This window comes from Artemia sp. Qi Xiang Cuo, chromosome 13, assembly GCF_049724085.1.
Source record: "Artemia sp. Qi Xiang Cuo chromosome 13, ASM4972408v1, whole genome shotgun sequence".
NCBI lineage: Eukaryota > Metazoa > Arthropoda > Branchiopoda > Anostraca > Artemiidae > Artemia > Artemia sp. Qi Xiang Cuo.
The window spans coordinates 11,422,538-11,442,257 of record NC_142806.1 but is presented as its reverse complement, the minus strand read 5'-3'; the positions used below and the strand labels follow the sequence as shown (position 1 = coordinate 11,442,257).

At 34.5% G+C, this 19,720-nt stretch overlaps 1 protein-coding gene across 2 annotated transcripts in view; it reads left to right on the top strand.

Moving 5' to 3' along the window:
• The window catches only part of LOC148944949 (Ig-like and fibronectin type-III domain-containing protein 2), a 321,570-nt gene that overhangs the window by 234,252 nt on the left and 67,598 nt on the right, over positions 1–19,720 (top strand). For both annotated transcript variants that reach the window (XM_089099394.1, XM_089099393.1), the window contains exon 18: positions 12,997–13,189. In XM_089099394.1, the coding sequence (XP_088955520.1) occupies positions 12,997–13,189 (193 nt within the window). The remainder of the gene's footprint in view (positions 1–12,996; positions 13,190–19,720) is intronic.

Below are 19,720 nucleotides of genomic sequence, written 5' to 3'. Positions count from 1 at the left end.
GGCTGGGCCCTCATCATTGCCTCATCCGGTTGTTTAGTGCTGTTTCATATTTTGTTTAGTTATTTATTTGTCATTTTGTAGTGAATTTTTTCTTTCTTTCTTTTATTTATTAATCCACTATTTTTCCATTTTAAGTGGGTTATAAAATAATAATAATAATAATAATAATGTTGCACTCACGATGTTTTCTGTAAAAACCAGTTTGTTCCATCTGTGGTCAATGAACATAAAAAGCAAATTTATTTAATGGTTTTGTTACTTTTACTCATTTTCTTATTTCATCAAGATTTTCGGTTGACATTCCAAGTTCTCAAGTGCTAATATTTCGATAATTTTTTATACCGAGGATATTGGAGTGGTTTCGAGGCTGTATCTTAAATCATGAGTACAAAAAAAAAATGTATTAAATCAATATAAACATATTTTAACCAGGTTGCGCTTCTACACTTAAGATTGTCAAATAATAAGATTTCAAAATTTCAGACTGTGGAATATTATTCAATTTCATATTTTATCAAGATTTCATGTCGATATTTTAGGTTCTAAAATGCTAATATTTCGATATTTCAGACTGAGGATATCGACACGGTGTCGAAAATATATCTTACATCATAAGCGCAAATGTAGAAAGTATTACAAAAATATACTCACATTGTATCTAGATTTCACTTCTACATTGAAGATTGCCAAATGATTAGATTACGAAATTTCAGACTGTGGATTTCAGACCGAGGATATGGACGCGGTGTCGAGGCCATATATTGCATCATAAGCGCAAATGTAGAAAGTTTTAAAAGAATATGCCCACATTGTATCTAGATTTCACTTCCACATTGAAGATTATCAAATGATAAGATTACGAAATTTCAGACTGTGGATTTTAGACCGAGGATATCGACGCGGTGTCGAGGCCATATCTTGCATCATAAGCGCAAATGTAGAAACTTTTAAAAGAATATTCCCAAATTGAATCTAGATTTCACTTCCACATTGAAGATTGTCAAATGATAAAATTACGAAATTTCCGACTGGATTTCAGACCGAGGATATCGACGCGGTGTCGAGGCCATATCTTGCATCATAAGCGCAAATGTAGAAACTATCTAAAAAGTATGCCCATATAGAATCTAGATTTCACTTCTACATTATAGATTGTCAAATTATAAGATTACGAAATTTCAGACTGTGAAATATCGACCTGATTTTTAAGCTATATCTAAGGCCAAGAGTTCAAACACAAAATTATCAAAATAAATATTCAACAAAATTTTGTAAAATATTGCGACGACGTATTTCCCATAAAGGCCAGTTTAATCTATTTGCTGTCAATCAATAGAAAAAGCAAATTTGCTCTCTGGTCTTCAATAGTTATATTCAATTATATAGTTTATAAAGACACCAGGTTGACATTTCATGTTGTAAATAATAAGATTTTGAAATTTTCGACTGACAAATATTGACCTGATTTCAAGGTTGTAACTAATGATCTTCCATAAAATACCATACACTAGATATTCTACAAAATCCACTTTTTTTTTAACTGAAGTCAATGAAGCCAAAAAGAATATTTACCTTACGGTCCTTGTTAGTTTTGTTCAATTTTATATTTTATGATGATTTGATATGGACATTATAGGCTCTCAAAAAATACTTAAAATGTCAGAGTGTCGAGTACTGTATCAACTTGGGTTTGAGATTATATCTAAATCATGATTTTAAATACAGAATTTTCTTGCTTTTTTATAATGACTTCAAAAATTACATTTAAATTCTATGATTTAAAGTAGTTTTAATAGAACAGTAATCCTAATTGTAGTCAATAAGCCCAAAATAACATTCATTAAATTTTTTATTAATGCACCATAAAATTTCACCAACCCCTGCATTGTTTATTTTATAAAATGTTTTTTTTTTTTTTTTTTTTTTTTTTTTTTTAGGTAGGCTAGCTAAGGAAAATTTGTTTTAGATCTCAGGTCCTTTAACCTTGATGCTTAAATGTTTAATTGAACATACACAGAAATATATATATTATTTTTTCTGTGGATTTTCCTTAAGAAACCAGTTTATTTGAGGCAAAAATTAATTCTAGTTTTGGAGTAAGTACAGCTGATTTCTTGTATTTCATAAGTCGAATAATTTAGCCATGAATTTTTTTAATGTTTACTAGACAAATAAAAAGTACTTAAATTATAATTTTATTTCGTATTCATCCTCTCCTTCACTTGTCAACTACCAACAACTTCAATTTGATATAAATTACATTTTTTCTTAATAAAACAGTTTTTCTAACCTTGATTTGATTTTTAAAATGAATTTGAATTGTAATTTCATCTTGTATTCATTCCTCTTTTCTCATGGAAAATGACAATTTATGTACAAATATACCATCTGTCCCTTGCCGGAATATTCAAATTCACTTTATTTTACTTTTTCTTATAAAAAAAGAAATATGTTTTTTTTAATTTCTAAGCGAAAAAGTCCGTTATCTTAAAAAGGCGGAAATTAAGATTTTTGTCAAATTTATCATTATTTTTGAATTTTTTCCCTGTCTATTAAAAATGATTTTATCCCTATTTGAACTTTTAATTATCGTCATGGAAAGGCAATGTGGTCTCCGGAATTATCTATATATCATTTCTAAATATCGCACCTCACTTTGTTAACTAAATGCATTCAGTTTAATCATTATATTTTCTTTTTTTTTATTTGTTTAAATTTTCTTATCAAAAACTATAATGTGGTTTGATTATTTCTAAGCGTAAAAGCCCGTTTTTGTTTATAAAGATAAAAAAAAAAATCTGAAAATCATCTTTGAAAAATAACACTAAAAAAGGTTTGCTACAAAATATCATAATTATTTCTTCTCTGGTCATTTAGATTAGAAAAGAAATATGTTATTAATTGTTGCCCCTCACTTTACTCAACAAATTCATTCAGTTAATTTACTAAACTTTCTTTATTTTCCTTTGTTTTAGATTTTCTTACTAAAAACAAATATAGTTTGACTATTTCTATGGGAGAGAGCTCATTTTCTTTTAAATAGATTAAAATTTGTTTTTATAAAAGCCGTTTTTGAAAAATAATGCCAAAAAAAGGTGTGTCACGAAATATCATATTTTTTCTTCTCTTGTCATTTAGATTAAAAAAGAAATGCACATATAATCATTAATTGTAGCACCTTATTCTATTCACTAGATCAATTCAGTTAATTCACGAGATTTCCTTTATTGTCCTTTATTTTTAATTTTCTTATTTAATACTAAATGTGGTTTGACTATTTCTAAGCGAAGTAACCCTTTTCCGTTAGAAGATAAAACAAATTTAATTCTAAGAATCTTCTGTGAATAATCATTCCCAAAAAAAGCTATAAAATATCATAATCTTGTCTTCTCTAATCATAAGATTAATAAAGAAAGTTTACGTGAAATTACTCATTGTAGCAACCCTTAAAAAGTATCTTTAAACTTTTTTTCCCCAAAACAATACTTATTCTTTAATTCTATAATTGGTGGACCTCACTTTGTTCACTAAGTTTTCTAGATTGGTCTTTGTTTTAGATTTTCGATTAAATAAGACATGTAGTCCGACTGTTTCTAAGCAAAAAAAAGCGTTTTTCTTACAAAAGATATAAAGAAATCTAGTTCTAGAAATCATCAATGAAAAATCATACCAAAAAAGGCTTTGCTACAAAATTTCGTTATCTTTTCTTCTCTGTAATTCTTATAATCTTTTCTTCCCTGTCCGAACATCAGTTTAGTGATACTTTTAAAGTGCCTAGTTTTGTCTAATACAAAGCTTGTTCTTATTACATTTATTTCTTGTTTCTAGAAGTTCTTATTCTTGTTTCTTGTTGAAAGTTCAAAATCAAACCTGTTTTTGAACTAGATAATAAATAGGGATCAATCAAGCTTGTCTGTTAACTCAGGTCTCATAAGACATACGAGGTATTTATTTACCGTAACGTGTAACAACCCAATATTTATTTGCAGCTGCCAAAGGTAAATTGGCTGCAATATTAATACAAATCAATAATTAAGACATACTTACGTTAAAGATCTGAAACAAAGAGATTTTGTTTCTTAGAATTACTTCTGGAAGCATTAACATTTACGAAAATTTAAAATTCAATGTGTTCCAGACATTAGGACAAGTATGTCAACAGAGAAACCTGCTTTTATTGCTGGATAATCCCTTATTAATTAATCTCTTTTCTTATTAATTAATTCCTTAATTAATAAATTTCTTAATTATTAACATAAATTAGTAATTATAAGGCAAATGCGGTACAAAACTAAGCTCTTGTTGCTGGACAATCCAGTATTAGTTAAAATATATATTTGAAAAATCATATTTATTTCTACAAGAAGTCGTCTGAGATAATTCAAAAGTTAATTTGTAAAACTTTTTGGGAAATTTGGATCTATTTCATTTCCTCGGACAAATCTGATGCAATAATTAGTAGTTCTATCAAGTACAACGCAACAATTAGTTGAATTTCGTTTTTTTCCTACTTTATTTGATTCTAGAAATATCTAGAAGTTTTTTCTCCTATATACATTATAAACCCTTTTCTTGGTATTTCCTTTTTACAAACGATAGCTTCTTTGTAACAGTCACATTTTCCAGTTTATTCACTTTCCTTTAAAATTGTTTTTTTTTGTAATAGGGCTGCACAACCTTTTGAAATATAGTAACCGAAGCCTGTGCTTGGCTAGGATTGGTTGGAAATATGCACAACGCCTTAACTGGTTTGATTTGGCTTGATTCTGATTTGCTTAACTTCAATTGGTCGAGCCCATAACCTGATGTTGTCATTTGGTTTTGTCAAAAATTGGTTGAGCATTTACACAATACTTTAATTGGTCTGATTTTGCCTGAAGTTGAATTGCTTAACTTAAATCGATTGAGTCCACTGCCTGGTTTTTTCAATTGGTGACACACAGGGTGGTTCAACCTCTCAGGGTGTGTAGTGCTTGTTAAGTTCAGTCAAGTTATTCACTGGCACATCTTTATGTTCCTCTATCTATTGTCTTAATAATTTTTATTCACATGATATCCACTCGAAGAAACATTGGCGTTTTTCTTTTTTTTTGGGGGGAGGCATGTTTACTCCCCCTGATTTTTTTTTAGCCCCCTAGGTTTGAAAAAAAAACTCTTTGGGGTTATTTTCATCGAAAAATGCCTCTTTTTTTGTATTTTTAGTAATGAAATAAAAAAAAAACGATGAATTTGTCCTCCTCTAGAGTTTTAAAAACACATTTAGCTCCTCCCGACTCCCCCCCCCCTAATTTTTTTTAGATTGACGCCATTGCAAGTAAATATTGTGCTTTAAATTTCAGCTTTAGGACAAATAATCCCTAAATATTTGTTTTTTTTAAATACTTTAGAAAATCTTATAATAAATCATTTTCTTTAGAAATAAAGCCTGAACAAAATCAAGTCTTGATGCTTTTTTTCAGTGCAGAATTTCCAGTAATTTAGATAATAAGCTTGTATCCAATTTCCTTTTTACCAAGTCCATTTTTCTACAGATTAACTTTCACTTGGAAGAAAGCTCTTTTTTTCTTAATTACATTTCCTCTGAAAGAATTAACAAATAAAGCCAGCCTTTGACATTCTTCTTCTGCTACACCAATAGTCTACGATTTTGCCTTGAAGCAGTGGCTTAATTTACTGAAACTCCGAAGGGGGGTGGGGGGGGGCACGTTGGAGCCAATTTTCCCAAATCAAGTGAAAATGACAGTGAAAAATGAAAAATGAGCCCAAGATAAAGGCAAAGACATACTGAAGAAAACTAACCTGTTTCTCTGAATACTTGAATTATGCATGCTTATCTTAATTTTACAAGATTTTCTGCAGAAACTAAGTTCCAGCTGGTGGGGGGGAGGGCAAACTGGGGTTTGGAGGGGGCAGTTGCTCCCCTGCTCCATAGAAAATTACGCCCCTGCCTTGAAGTGCATGATAGTAATTACACCTGTCAAAAAAAGTGAGGCATTTTAGCTAAGCCGGAAAATTTCATCCCAAAAATGAGTGCATATAATGCATATAACGAAAATGAAACTTTAATATAAATTAGTTTTGAAGCAGTTTTGATGCTAACTGAGGGGTGAAGTTTTATGTGCATTTCTTTGCTTACAGACATTCGAAATTTTTGTTTCACCACTGTTGCCAACAAAGTTGTTTCTTTTTGTTCCCCTGTCTTGCTACCAGAGATTCGAATTTTGTCATGCATTTGTGCAGCTAACAGGGCTATGATATTTTTTGCACCTCTATTGTTATCAGAGATATAAAAATTTTTATGAGCGTCTTTTGCTAATAGAAATACAAACAGTTTTTGTGCTCCACTCTTGCTAACAGAGATTTTAAGTTTTTTGAGCCCCTTAATTGCTATCAGACTTGACTTACTTGACTTGACTTAAGTCCCGTCCGGCCTTTGTGGCTGTGTTGGGGCTTCTTCTCTTCTGAGCAAATGATGAATGTGGTAACGGTAGTTCGATCTGTCTGGCGCTAGACGAAGTAGCTGGGGGAAGTTATGGGCCGAAAGATTGTTGGTCCATCTCTTACGAGGTCAGCCTCTCGGGCGCGTGCCGTGAACCCGTCCTTCGAACGTAATTTTTAGAAGCTGGTTGGCCGACATTCGCTGGATATGGCCAAACGAGTGGAGTTGTTGGCTTCTGACCCGGTCCAAGATGATGCGGGGACAACGGAGTAGTTTTCGGAGGTCTTCATTTGAGACTCGGTCAATGTAGGTAATCCCCGCAATGTATCTAAGGCATTTAGTTTCAAAAGCGGAGATTTTTCGCTCATCATCAGCCTTTATTGACCGAGTTTCACTTGAGTATAAAGCTATTGGGATTATGAGAGAGTTGAAGAGTCGGACCTTCAGAGAAGTTGACAGAGTCTTGTTTTTCCAGATTGGCAAAAGGTTCTTGAAGCTGGCGCATGCCAAGTCGATTCTTCGTTTGATCGATTTCGAGCAGTCGTTATCAGAAGTTAGGAGGCTCCCTAGGTAGACGAAGGAGTCAACATTTTCTACTGGTGTTTTTTTATTATTAGCTGCAAGTTTCATGAAGCAGGGTCTCCAGACACCCGCATAACCTTGGTTTTGGCTGTATTAACGACCATCCCAAAGGCCTCGGTTGTTGACACTAGTTCTTCGGTGTCAGCTTGGAGTAGATGCTCTTAACTATTGAGTTTCTCGATGTCATCTGCGTATGCCATTTTATCAAAAAGCTTCCCTCCAATGTCTACACCATCAACAGTTTCAGCAAATGATAGCGCTGCGTTGAGGAATAGGTTAAAGAGGTGGGGCTACAAGAGGCATCCTTGAAGAACGCCCGCTGATGTCAGAAACTCCTGTGTCAATTTCTCGGACTGGACTTGGCAGACGAAATGTGAATACATGTCTCTTATCAGGATTACTATGTTTTCAGGGGCTCCATAGTGTAGCAGTATGTGCCATAATCCATCTCACCATATCAAGTGAAAAGCCTGCTTGAAATCGATGAAGAGTAGTAGCGATTCTTTCGCAAACTCGGTATACTTCTCCATCATTTACCGAGTGGAGAAAATCTGGTCTATGGTAGAGTGGTCTTTTCGAAAGCCTGCTTGGTATTCCTCTAAGAGATGGTTTGTCAGAGATTTCAGACGGTCAAGGAGTATTTTTGTAAGAATCTTCGCCGGTTGGCTAGTTAAACTTATTGGTCTGTAGTTGTTACAGTCGCCCTTTTCCCCCTTTTTAAATAAGGGGAGGATGGTGGCTTTCACCCAAGATCAGGGGAAGTGGCCCGCTTCCCAGACACTTGTTATGACTTTGTGATAGATATCGACCAGTTCTTCTGGGCCTTCTTTTAATAGTTCTGACTGAATACCATCCGGGCCTGAGGCTTTATTAATTTTTAGAGATTTTATTGCTGAGAGTACTTCATGCCTTAGTGGAGGAGGGTTTGGGTCTACTGGGTACTGCGGTAGTGGGAAGAATCGTGAGATGTTTGGGTCGGGCGTTATTGTGGGGTTCAGTTTTTCACTGAAGTGATCCTTCCATCGTCCTCGTCTTCCCTCGGAGTCCGTGATTGGGAGCCCGTTTTTATCTAACAGTGTAGGTGCGGCCGAGGACTTCTTTTTTGACAGTTCACGGGCTTTCTTGTACATGAAGTGGCTATTACCTTTTTGAAAGGCTTCTTCACACTCACGACATTTTTCATTGACGTAGTGTCGTAGAGCTTGCCGGATTTTCGTGTCCGGAGCTTGCCGGACACGATATATTGGCAAGCTTTTATTAGGCTCTTGGGGCTTCCGAATGCGCAAACGGAGCTCAGACATGACTAAAACGTGTTCCGACTCGAAGTGGCCACCGGCTATAGAGACTGTGCTCAGTACTGATGGCATCCATTGCTTGCAGACAAATATGTAATCAATCATGTTTGCAGTGTGGCCGTCAGGGGATCTCCCAGTAATTTCCCTTTGTTCTCTAAGATTGGATATGGTGTTAGTTATGAAAAGTTCGTTATCCCGACAAAAGTCGATGAGCATTTCACCTCTACGGTTCTACCGCCCATAACCGAGCTTGCCCATGACGTCTTCAAGTCCATAATTTGAGTGTCCGACAATGGCGTTGAAGTTCCCAGTCACGAAAAAAAATATTTCTTGGAAGCAGTGTCAACGTGTGTTGGAGTTGGCTGTAAAATTCTTCGAATTCTTGGTCACTCCGGGACGAGTCTGGGGCGTAAACTTGGATCATGGTCATGTTTGCAATGGATCCTTTCAGACGAATGGTAATAATACGTTCAGAGACAGGATGGACGGCAAGAAGAGACTGTTTGGCTCGCTTGGAGAGTAGGAAACCGACACCTTGGTGAACTCCATCACTTCTTCCAGACATGATGAGCGTGATCTCGTTTATTCTTTCTATTCCTGTGGAGGGAAGCCTTTAATCATCACTTTCGCTGACAGAGGTGCACACAACCGTCGCATATATGTTAGTGACAGAACTGCGCGATAGAAACTCTGCGTTTATGTCAACAAAAAAACCCACAGAAAAATGTCGTTCCTCGATTAGCGAAAGAGTCGCACAGAAAATTCACAACCTTTTTTAGGGAGAGGGGCCTATTAACCATTATAACAGAGGTTTTAAGTTTTTTAAGTCTCTATCGCATGAGAGGTGTGAAGTTTGGCTGTGCATCCATGTTACCAACAAACAGGTGTTTAATGTGCAACTCATTTGTGCATTTTGGTTGGTAACATAAATTACAGTAGTATGTAGTTTGGCACTATTACTGTTGCTAACTAGTTTGGCACTATTACTGTTGCTAACTGAGGTGTCACGTCTTTATGCACCACTGTTGCTAACAGAACAGCTTTTTACTGCACCAGCCCTGTTGCTAACAGAACACCACTGTTGCTAACAGAACAGAGTGTTAAGTTTTATGCGTGTCTCGGTTGTCGACAAAACCTTTCATTATCAAATGTACTTTTGGCTTGGTTCTGACTTCTTTTTTCCCAAAACAACGTTTATGAAAAATCAGATTTCTCCTGGAAGAGAACTTTATTTTTTGAATTTTCTTTACTGCTAAAATAGGAAATAAGAAAGGGAGAAGCTGTATCAGCTCTGTGCTTTTGTCTCATTTTACTTTTTTCTTTCAAATTACATAGATTACTTGTCTGAAATTACTTTGATAAATTTATTCGTAGTAATGAAAAAATAGTTCAAGCATTTTTTGTCAATTATTTGGAAGGACTGTATCTTATTATCATTGCCAGAGAGTGATTATATTCTAATTAATGTGATTTCGGCAGCTCTCTGAAAATAGTAGAAATACTTTTTAAATGTAAAAAGTTCAGACTCTATAAAGAAAAAAAAACACGAGATCATCATGTACAATGATCTAAATTGATAGACTGCTCTGGTCGTCACTAGACTACTACAGTCACTTAAAAGAAGTTTTAGTTGATTCAAATTCGATCATTCTAACATGACAACGTTTCTCTGATGGAATAGGCTTTCAAACTCACTGTTATCAGTCGCAATGAAGGTCTTACAGTTATAGTTTTGCGCTGTCCACTAAAAAGAAATAACTAAATTTTAGTGTCTTATTTCAAAAGTTTTCCAAAAAATGTGACATTTTTGCATCTTCATTTTCCCCTTTTTTCTTATTCGTTATGGAATATGCCCGTTGGTCTACATTTCTTGAATAAAAAACCTATCGTCTTAAATAAGCTTTACATCATTATTGGTCTTCCTGTCTACCTAAGTATGGACTTAAAAAATTAACTGAATAGGTCTTCCTGGGTTATCTGTGTTGCACAGGGCATCAAATGATATTTTTTGAGGATATATATGTAAGCGATGAGCCCTCCCTGTTGGCCTTGCGGCAGCTGGGATCGAACCCAACTCCTTGTACTTCCAAGCAGAGATCATTCCACTGTGCTACCATGATTAGCTGTTGCACAATTTTGAGGGTGGGGGTTTGAACCCCAAAGAAGTAGTTGATTAAATAAAAATCGTCAGAAAATTTCTGTAAAATTGTAATAATGTCAATCTTTCGAGGTAAGCACAGATTCAAAAGACCCTTTTTTTGCGTTCCTGATCCTACCTCTCCTGTCAACTTTATTTTTCTCTCTCGTGATTTGAACAATGTGCTTGGTTTTCAGTTTCTTCCCCCTAAGTCATGTTTTTGAAAGATTAAATTTCACATGGAACAAAGACCCTCTTTTCAAATTGCTTTACTACTGAGAGAAGAGAGACAAAATGTGTATCAGCGTTTTATGCTTTTCCTTCTTTCAGCTTTACAACAGAACAATCGACATTTGTGTCTTTAATTGCACGCTCAATTGTTTCTCTCCTGTAGCAATGGAAGATAATTCAAGCATTACTCCCCTTTGACAATAAAACTTGGTAATGACACCCCTTCGAAGGGATTGTGCTATGTTACCTTTGTCTAGAGGCGATAAGTTTCTGACGGGATAATCATATTCTTTTTCTGTTCTTGGGATACTTCTTAGAAACTGAAGTGACGTAAAGCTAAGAAAAGATTATATAAACTGGAATGGCTTTAAAAGCAACCAACAGAGGTATATGAATGAAATTTTGTGCATAGAGAGAAGACAGGGATCTTTCTTGTGCGAAAGGTGTTTTCTGATACAAATTAATTATACTACAGTTAATAGCTATGAAAATTAATTGATTGATTGCTTTCCTTACTCCCACCGTTTACCCGTGCCATTTAAACATTTTTGCCTCTCAATTACTCGGACCATCTTTCTTGTCTTTTTTTTTCTACAATTAGCCACGTCTTGATGCCTTCTGCAAAATACTTGATTTTCAATTCAATATCAACGAAAAGCATCTATGAAAAGCAAATACATTGATTCAAAAGACTTCAAAAGTAGCTAACAGAGTAATACCACTAAAAAAATACACATAGAAAAAAGTCTCGCTGGTATCAGTCTGGTGCAAAAAGCGCGATCTGGTGGAAGTTAATTATCAATTTGGTGCAAAAGTGTTCTGTTGGAAGTTAATTATAATGCAAATAATAATGACGCATTTAGTAATGCAAATGCAAGTTAATGATGCAATTATACAGACTGAAATCTTTCAAAAGTAGCTAGCAGAGTGATATCAGTGAAAATTTGTGTATTGACAGAAGTCACTGTGCTGTCTGCTGGGTGCAATGTGGTGTAAAAGATATCATTTGGTGCAAATAATTTATAATGCAAGTAATATTTATGCAAATACTTCAACTGAAAGGACTTCAAATTGAGTAACATTACGTGAAAATTGAGCATAGTTTGAAGTCGGAATGTTATCTGTAGGTGTAATCTGGTGCCTAAAGTGTTATCTGGCGTAGATTAATTTATATTTCTCTGAATTTTGACGAATGACCTAAAACAAACTGGAATTTCAATGAATAATTAAGTCGAATATTAAACAAAAGAAATACCACAAATAAGATTTGAAATGCCACCCGTCAAACCTGGTTAAACCGTAGAATGTTCTTTGAGCTTTAATCTGGCTGGTGCAGTAAGTGTTTTTCTTTAGTGTTAAGTGTTCTTAAGTGCACTTAAGTGTTTCTTAAGTGTTCCAGTAGTAAGTGTCTGGCTGGTGCAGTAAGTATTTTTCTTTAGTGTTAAGTGTTCTTAAGTGCACTTAAGTGTTTCTTAAGTGTTCCAGTAGTAAGTGTCTGGCTGGTGCAGTAAGTGTTTTTCTTTAGTGTTAAGTGTTCTTAAGTGTTTCTTAAGTGTTTCTTAAGTGTTCCAGCAGTAAGTGTCTGGCTGGTGCAGTAAGCGTTTTTCTTTAATTTTAACTGTTCTTAAGTGCACTTAAGTGTTTCTTAAGTATTCCAGTAGTAAGTGTCTGGCTGGTACAGCAAGTGTTTTCTTACAATTTTATTTTGCTCTATTTTGCCACGAATGATTTTTAAACGAACAGAAAATTTGATAAATAATTGAGTAAAACATGAGGCAAATGGAATAGTCGCGAAGTGAATTGGAATGATAAGCCCGGTGCAATATGGTGAAAAGTTTTATCGGATGCAAAAAAATTGTTTATCTGTGAGCCGCCTAACATAATAAAAACTTTCAATGAATAATTAAGTAACATAAAACGAACAGAAACATTAGACATAAGAGTCGGAATGCCATCCCCTGGAACAACTCTAAAAAGTAGGGAATATTTACGCGACAGGAATATTTCCTGTTGCACCGAACTGGTCTGAACTTGTTAAAATCCAATGTTGTGTTTCCGATGCTCTTCATTGACCAGACACATAAGCTTCCTATAATACCGTAATAAAAGTTTGCCTAAGTTTCATTGGTTGTTAAGTCTTTTTCATTTTTCTCATGTTCAAACTGATTTAAATAGCCCTGCCTTTTTAAAACTTGTTGGACTGTCCATATAGGATTGACAATTATTGAGTCGCCAGTTTATTTTTTACTAGTGATCTCTCTGGTTCTCTGAGCTGAATGTATGTTTAAGTTTTATTTATTTTTATTTTCTAGCATTTACTACCGTCCTGTGGAATACCCCAAATTTCTGAAATGGTCCACGGATTCTTTGAGTTACAAAATAGATGAACTTCAATCTAATGTGAAATATATAATATATGTAACAGCAAGTTCTGAATATGGTGAAAGTCGACCCTCTGAGACTTTAATTACCTGGACGGACCCTTCTTATGCTCCCATTCTAGAGGTATGCTATTACCAATATTTAAAGATTGTACCCTTAATGGTAGCTACGTGCTTTACAAGGGTCTTGGGTTGTTCACTGCAAATTAGCCGTGATAGCTAAAAAGGTGTTATGTTGCAAAACATGAATTTACAGGAAAATATAATCGACAAACATTAATTTAATTTAATCTTATTAATTATAAAAATATATTTGATTCATTTTATTAATCTCTTTAAGAACTAATTGTTAACCAACGGGGAATATTTTTTACCTCTGAGGTTCCAAAAGGCCAGAATATTAATAATCGATTGTTGGAATGCATTTTTTTTTACTCCTAACTGAATTTGTTTGGATTAATGGCAAAAAAACGCTCTTTTATTTGGCTTTCTTCGTGATTTTAATTTTACATAATTTTTTTCAGTGACACTGAGTGTGACACGGATGGGTTTTGGTTTCAAAAGGGCGGGGTCATTTGCTATACATCCAATGTAATCATCAATGCATTGCGCGCTGTGCTTAAAAATTAAATAATCAGCTAAAATACTGATGTTAATTGCCTGTCTCGGGGTTTGATTTTTGACCCTTTTTGTGGAGGGCCCGGCTCTTAAGTACGAGTGTTATGGCAAGCATCCAGAGATGATTCATGCCTCAAAATACGAACTTCAAGCTGCCATTCGTGGGATTGGAAACCAAACTGTTGAAAATGTACTAAAAAATTGGGTTGATCTTCAGGGCCGTATGCAAGTTTTGTTTGTGGGGGGGGGGGAGGGGATATGGGTTTCAAAATAAACATTAAAAAATATATCAAAAATTTGTTTATATTCATTTTTTTAGGTTTTTACGAGTCGGACCGGCATTGCGGCGGGGGGAGGGGAGGGGTTCAAAACCCCTAACCTTCCCCTCTGACCTTGTTGATCGGATGAGATGGATGAGGTTGGTGCGGATGATTGGACATCCCTGCCAGTCATTTGAATGCCTTTGCGTCATATTCTTAGAAAAAAAAATATCCAATCTTTCAAATAAACTCAAAATAAATAGGTTTTTTTGTTTTATAGTCGATTTGAATCCCAAAAATAACTTATCTGGGGACAATCCCTTCATTCAATTTCATCAAAAATCTAAAATAAAAATGTGGTGCATAATGGGTTGCGAAATGGATTTAAAGGTGTAACCTTGTAGCTTCATTTTATTTTTACTAATATTCAAATATACAAGGGATGTCCACAGCAACCAAAATATGAACTACTATTCATATATGTACTTTTAGAGCAAGATTATCTATACAAGCATTAAACGCATTAGATTTGAATTAGACTCATGTATATATTGTTTTTTCACAATACTTTTGAAAAATTCAGGAAACAGATTACTGTAACTTTCGACTGAGCCCTTGGTCGTCTAAGGTTTATACCTTAAACCCTCATTTTTGATTTTTTCAGGGATTTGCTTTCTCTCTCTTTAAATGGGATTCAACTATTATCATGGCACGTAGACTTAAATTTAAACAGTAAAAAAGTAGGGGGTTTCAAAATCGTGGGGGCAGTTTTGTTTCTTTAATTTGTTAAATGAAAATAATAAAAGACATTTTTCATTAGAAACACAAAATACAGAGGGGGGATGAAGGGCAGAATCTAGGGGTCAAATTCCCCCTCATCTACCCAATTATCAACCCCGGAAACAGACGCTAACCACCCTTTTTTTACCTCTCTAATGCTTTGCTGCAGTCGCTTGCGAATTGAACGTGGCAAATTTTTATAGTCATCTTAATAATGAAATACCAAATATATATGCTGGGGCAAACATTTAGAAAACACAAACATTCTTGGGTATTCTTAATGTTATGCCAGCCAAAAGGCTAGTCTTTCTACTGTTCTCTATATCACTTTGAGTACTGTAACTCAAAAGTTGTTGTAAGACCTAAATTTTACTGAAGAGGAGATATGCTGAAAAGTTGTTGTAAGACCTAAATTTTACTGGAGAGGAGATATGCTGAAAAGTTGTTGTAAGGCCGAAATTTTACTGGTGAGGAGATCAGCTGAAAAGTTGTTGTAAGACCGAAATTTTACTGGTGAGGAGATATGCTGAAAAGTTGTTGTAAGACCTAATTTTTACTGGAGATGATATATACTGAAAAGTTGTTTTAAGACCGAATTTTTACTGGAGAGGATATATTCTTAAAATCTGTTGCAAGGCCTAATTTTACTGAGGATGATGTAGACTGAAAAGCTGTTGTAAGACTTAAATTTTACTGGTGAGGAGATATGCTGCAAAGTTGTTGAAAGACGTAAATTTTGCTGGAGAGGTGATATGCTGAAAAGTTGTTGTATGACCTAAATTTTATTGGAGAGGAGATATGTTGAAAAGTTGTTGTCAGGCCTAATTTTTACGGGAGAGGAGACATGCTGAAAAGTCGTTGTAACACCGAAATTTTACTGGTGAGGAGATATGCTGAAAAGTTGTTGTAAGACCTAAATTTTACTGGAGAGGAAATATGCTGAAAAGTTGTTTTAAGACCGAAATTTTACTGGAGATGATATATGCTGAAAATTTGTTTTAAGACCGAAATTTGACTGTAGAGGAGATATACTGAAAATTTGTTGTAAGACCTAATTTTTACTGGAGAGGAGATATGCTGAAAAGTTGTTTTAAGACCGAAATTTTACTTGTGAGGACATATGCTGAAAAGTTGTTGTAAAACCAAAATTTTCCTGGAGAGGAGATATTCGGAAAAGTTGTTGTAAGACCGAAATTTTACTGGAGAGGAGATATGCTGAAAAGTTGTTGTAAGACCGAAATTCTACTGGAGAGGAGATATGCTGAAAATTAGTTGTAAGACCTAATTTTTACGGGAGAGGAGACATGCGGATAAGTTGTTGTAAGACCGAAATTTTACTGGTGAGGAGATATGCTGAAAAGTTGTTGTAAGACCGAAATTTTACTGGAGAGGATATATGCTGAACATTTGTTGTAAGACCGAAATTTTACTGGGGAGGAGATATGCTGAAAATTTTTTGTAACACCTAAATTTTACTGGAGAGGAGATATGCTTATAAGTTTTTGTAAGACTTAAATTTTACTGGAGAGGAGATGTGCTGAAAAGTTGTTGTAAGACCGAAATTTTACTGGAGAGGAGATATGCTGAAAATTCGTTGTAAGACCTAATTTTTACTGGAGATGCTATATGCTTAAAAGTTGTTGTAAGACCGACATTTTACTGGAGAGGAGATATGCTGAAAAGTTTTTGTAAGGCCTAATTTTACTGAAGAGGAGAGCGACTGAAAAGTTGTAAGACAGAATTTTTACTGGTGAGGAGATATGCTGAAAAGTTGTTGTAATAACTAATTTTTTCTGGAGAGGAGATATGCGGAAAAGTTGTTGTAAGACCTAAATTTTACTGGAGAGGAGATATGCTGAAAAGTTGTTGTAAGGCTTAAATTTTACTGGTGAGAATATATGCTGAAAAGTTGTTTTAATACCTAAATTTTACTGGAGAGGTGATATGCTGAAAAGTTGTTGTAAGACCTAAATTATACTGGAGAGGAGATATATGCTGAAAAGTTTTTGTCAGGCCTAAATTTTAATGGAGAGGAGATATGCTGAAAAGTTGTTGTAAGACAGAATTTTTACTGGAGAGGAGATATGCTGAAATTTTGTTTTAAGACCTAATTTTTTCTGGAGAGGAGATATGTTGAAAATTTGTTGTAATACCTAAATTTTACTGGAGAGGAGATATGCTGAAAAGTTGTTGTAAGGCCTAAATTTTACTGTTGAGAAGATATGCTGAAAAGTTTTTTTAATACCTAAATTTTACTGGAGAGTAGATATGCTTAAAAACTGTTGTAAGACCTAAATTATACTGGAGAGGAGATATATGCTGAAAAGTTGTTGCAAGTCCTAATTTTACTGAAGAGGAGAGAGTCTGAAAAGTTGTTGTAAGACTTAAATTTTACTGGTGACGAGATATGCTGAAAAGCTGTTGAAAGACCTAAATTTTACTGGAGAGGAGATATGCTGAAAAGTTGTTGTAAGACGTAAATTTTGCTGGAGAGGTGATATGCTGAAAAGTTGTTGTAAGACCTAAATTTTCTTGGAGAGGAGATATGCGGAAAAGTTGTTGTAAGGCCTAATTTTTACGGGAGAGGAGATATGCTGAAAACTCGTTGTAACACCTAAATTTTACTGGAGAGGAGATATGCTGAAAATTTGTTGTAAGACCGAAATTTTACTGGAGATGAGATATGCTGAAAAGTTGTTTTAAGACCTAAATTTTACTGATGAGGAGGTAGGCTGAATATCTGCTGTAACACCGGATATTGACTGTAGAGGCTATATGCTGAAAAGTTGGTTAAAGCCAGGATTTTTAATGATGAGTATATATAATGAATTGCAGATTTAAGACCTAATATGTACTGATGAGGACGTATTATGATTTTTTGCTGTAAGACCTGAATTTTACTGAAGAGGAGATATGTTGATAAATTGTTGTAAGGCCTAATCTTTACTGGAGAGGAGATGTGCTTAAAAGTTGTTGTAAGACCGAAATTTTACTGGAGAGGAGATATGCTGATAATTTTTTGTAAGACTTAAACTTTACTGGAGAGGAGATATGCTGAAAAGTTGTTTTAAGACTGAAATTTTACTGGAGAGAAGATATGCTGAAAATTTGTTTTAAGAAATAATTTTTACTGGGGAGGATATATGCTTAAAAACTGTTGGTATACCGACATTATTCTGGTGAGTAGATATGCTTAAATGCTTTTTCCAGGCCTAAATTTAATTAATTTGAGAGAGGCTGAAAAGTTGTTGTAAGACCGAAATTTTACTGGTGACGCGATATTCTGAAAAGCTGTTTTAAGACCTAAATTTTACTGGAGAGGAGATAAGCTGAAAAGTTGTTGTAAATCCTAAATTTTCCAGGAGAGGATATATGCGGATAAGTTGTTGTAAGACCTAAATTTTACTGGAGAGGAGGTATGTGAAAAGTTGTTGTAAGACCTAAATTTTACTGAAGAGGATATATGCTGAAAATTTGTTGTAAGACCGAAATTGTACTGGAGAGGAGATATGCTGAAAATTTGTTGTAAGACCTAATTTTTACTGGAGATGATATATGCTGAAAAGTTGTTGTAAGACCGAAATTTTACTGGAGAGGAGATATATGCTGAATAGTTGTTGTAAGGCCTAATTTTACTGAAGAGGAGATATGCTGAAAAGTTGTTGTAAGACTGAAATTTTACTGTTGTCGAGATATGCTGAAAAGCTGTTGAAAGACCGAAATTTTACTGGAGATGAGATATGCTGAAAATTTGCTGTAAGACGTAATTTTTGCTGGAGAGGTGATATGCTGAAAAGTTGTTGTATGACCTAAATTTTATTGGAGAGGAGATATGCGGAAAAGTTGTTGTAAGGCCTAATTTTTACGGGAGAGGAGATATGCTGAAAAGTCGTTGTAACACCTAAATTTTACTGGTGAGGAGATATGCTGAAAAGTTGTTGTAAGACCTAAATTTTACTGGAGAGGATATGTACTTAAAACTTGTTGTAAGACCTAAATTTTACTGGAGAGGATATATGCTGAACATTTGTTGTAATACCAAAATTTTACTGGTGAGGAGATATACTGAAAATTTGTTGTAAGACCTAATTTATACTGGTGAGGATATATGCTAAAGTTGTTGTAAGACCGAAATTTTACTGGTGAGGAGATATGCTGAAAAGTTGTTGTAAGACCGAAATTTTACTGGAGAGGAGATATGCTGAAAAGTTGTTGTAAGACCGAAATTTTACTGGAGAGGAGATATGCTGAAAAGTTGTTGTAAGACCTAATTTTACTGAAGAGGAGATATGCTGAAAATTTGTTTTAATACCTAAATTTTACTGGTGAAGAGATATGCTGAAAATTTTTTGTAAGACCGAAATTTTACTGGTGAGGAGATATACTGAAAAGTAGTTGTAAGACCGAAATTTTACTGGTGAGGAGATATGCTGAAAAGTTGTTGTAAAACCTAAATTTTCCAGGAGAGGAAACATGCGGATAAGTTGTTGTAAGACCTAAATTTTACTGGAGAGGAGATGTGCTGAAAAGTTGTTGTAAGACCGAAATTTTACTGGAGAGGATATATGCTGAAAATTTGTTGTAAGACCGAAATTTTACTGGGGAGGAGATATGCTGAAAATTTGTTGTAAGACCTAATTTTTACTGGAGATGATATATGCTGAAAAGTTGTTGTAAGACCGAAATTTTACTGGAGAGGAGATATGCTGAACTTTTGTTGTAATGCCGAAATTTTTCTGGTGAGGAGATATTCTGAAAATTTGTTGTAAGACCGAAATTTTACTGGAGAGGACATATACTGAAATTTTGTTGTAAAACCTAAATTTTCCTGGAGAGGAGATGTGCTGATAAGTTGTTGTAAGACCTAATCTTTACTTGAGATGATATGTGCTGAAAATTTGTTTTAAGACCGAAATTGTACTAGGGAGAAGATATGCTTAAAATTTGTTGTAAGACCTAATTTTTACTGGGGATGATATATACTGAAAATTTGTTTG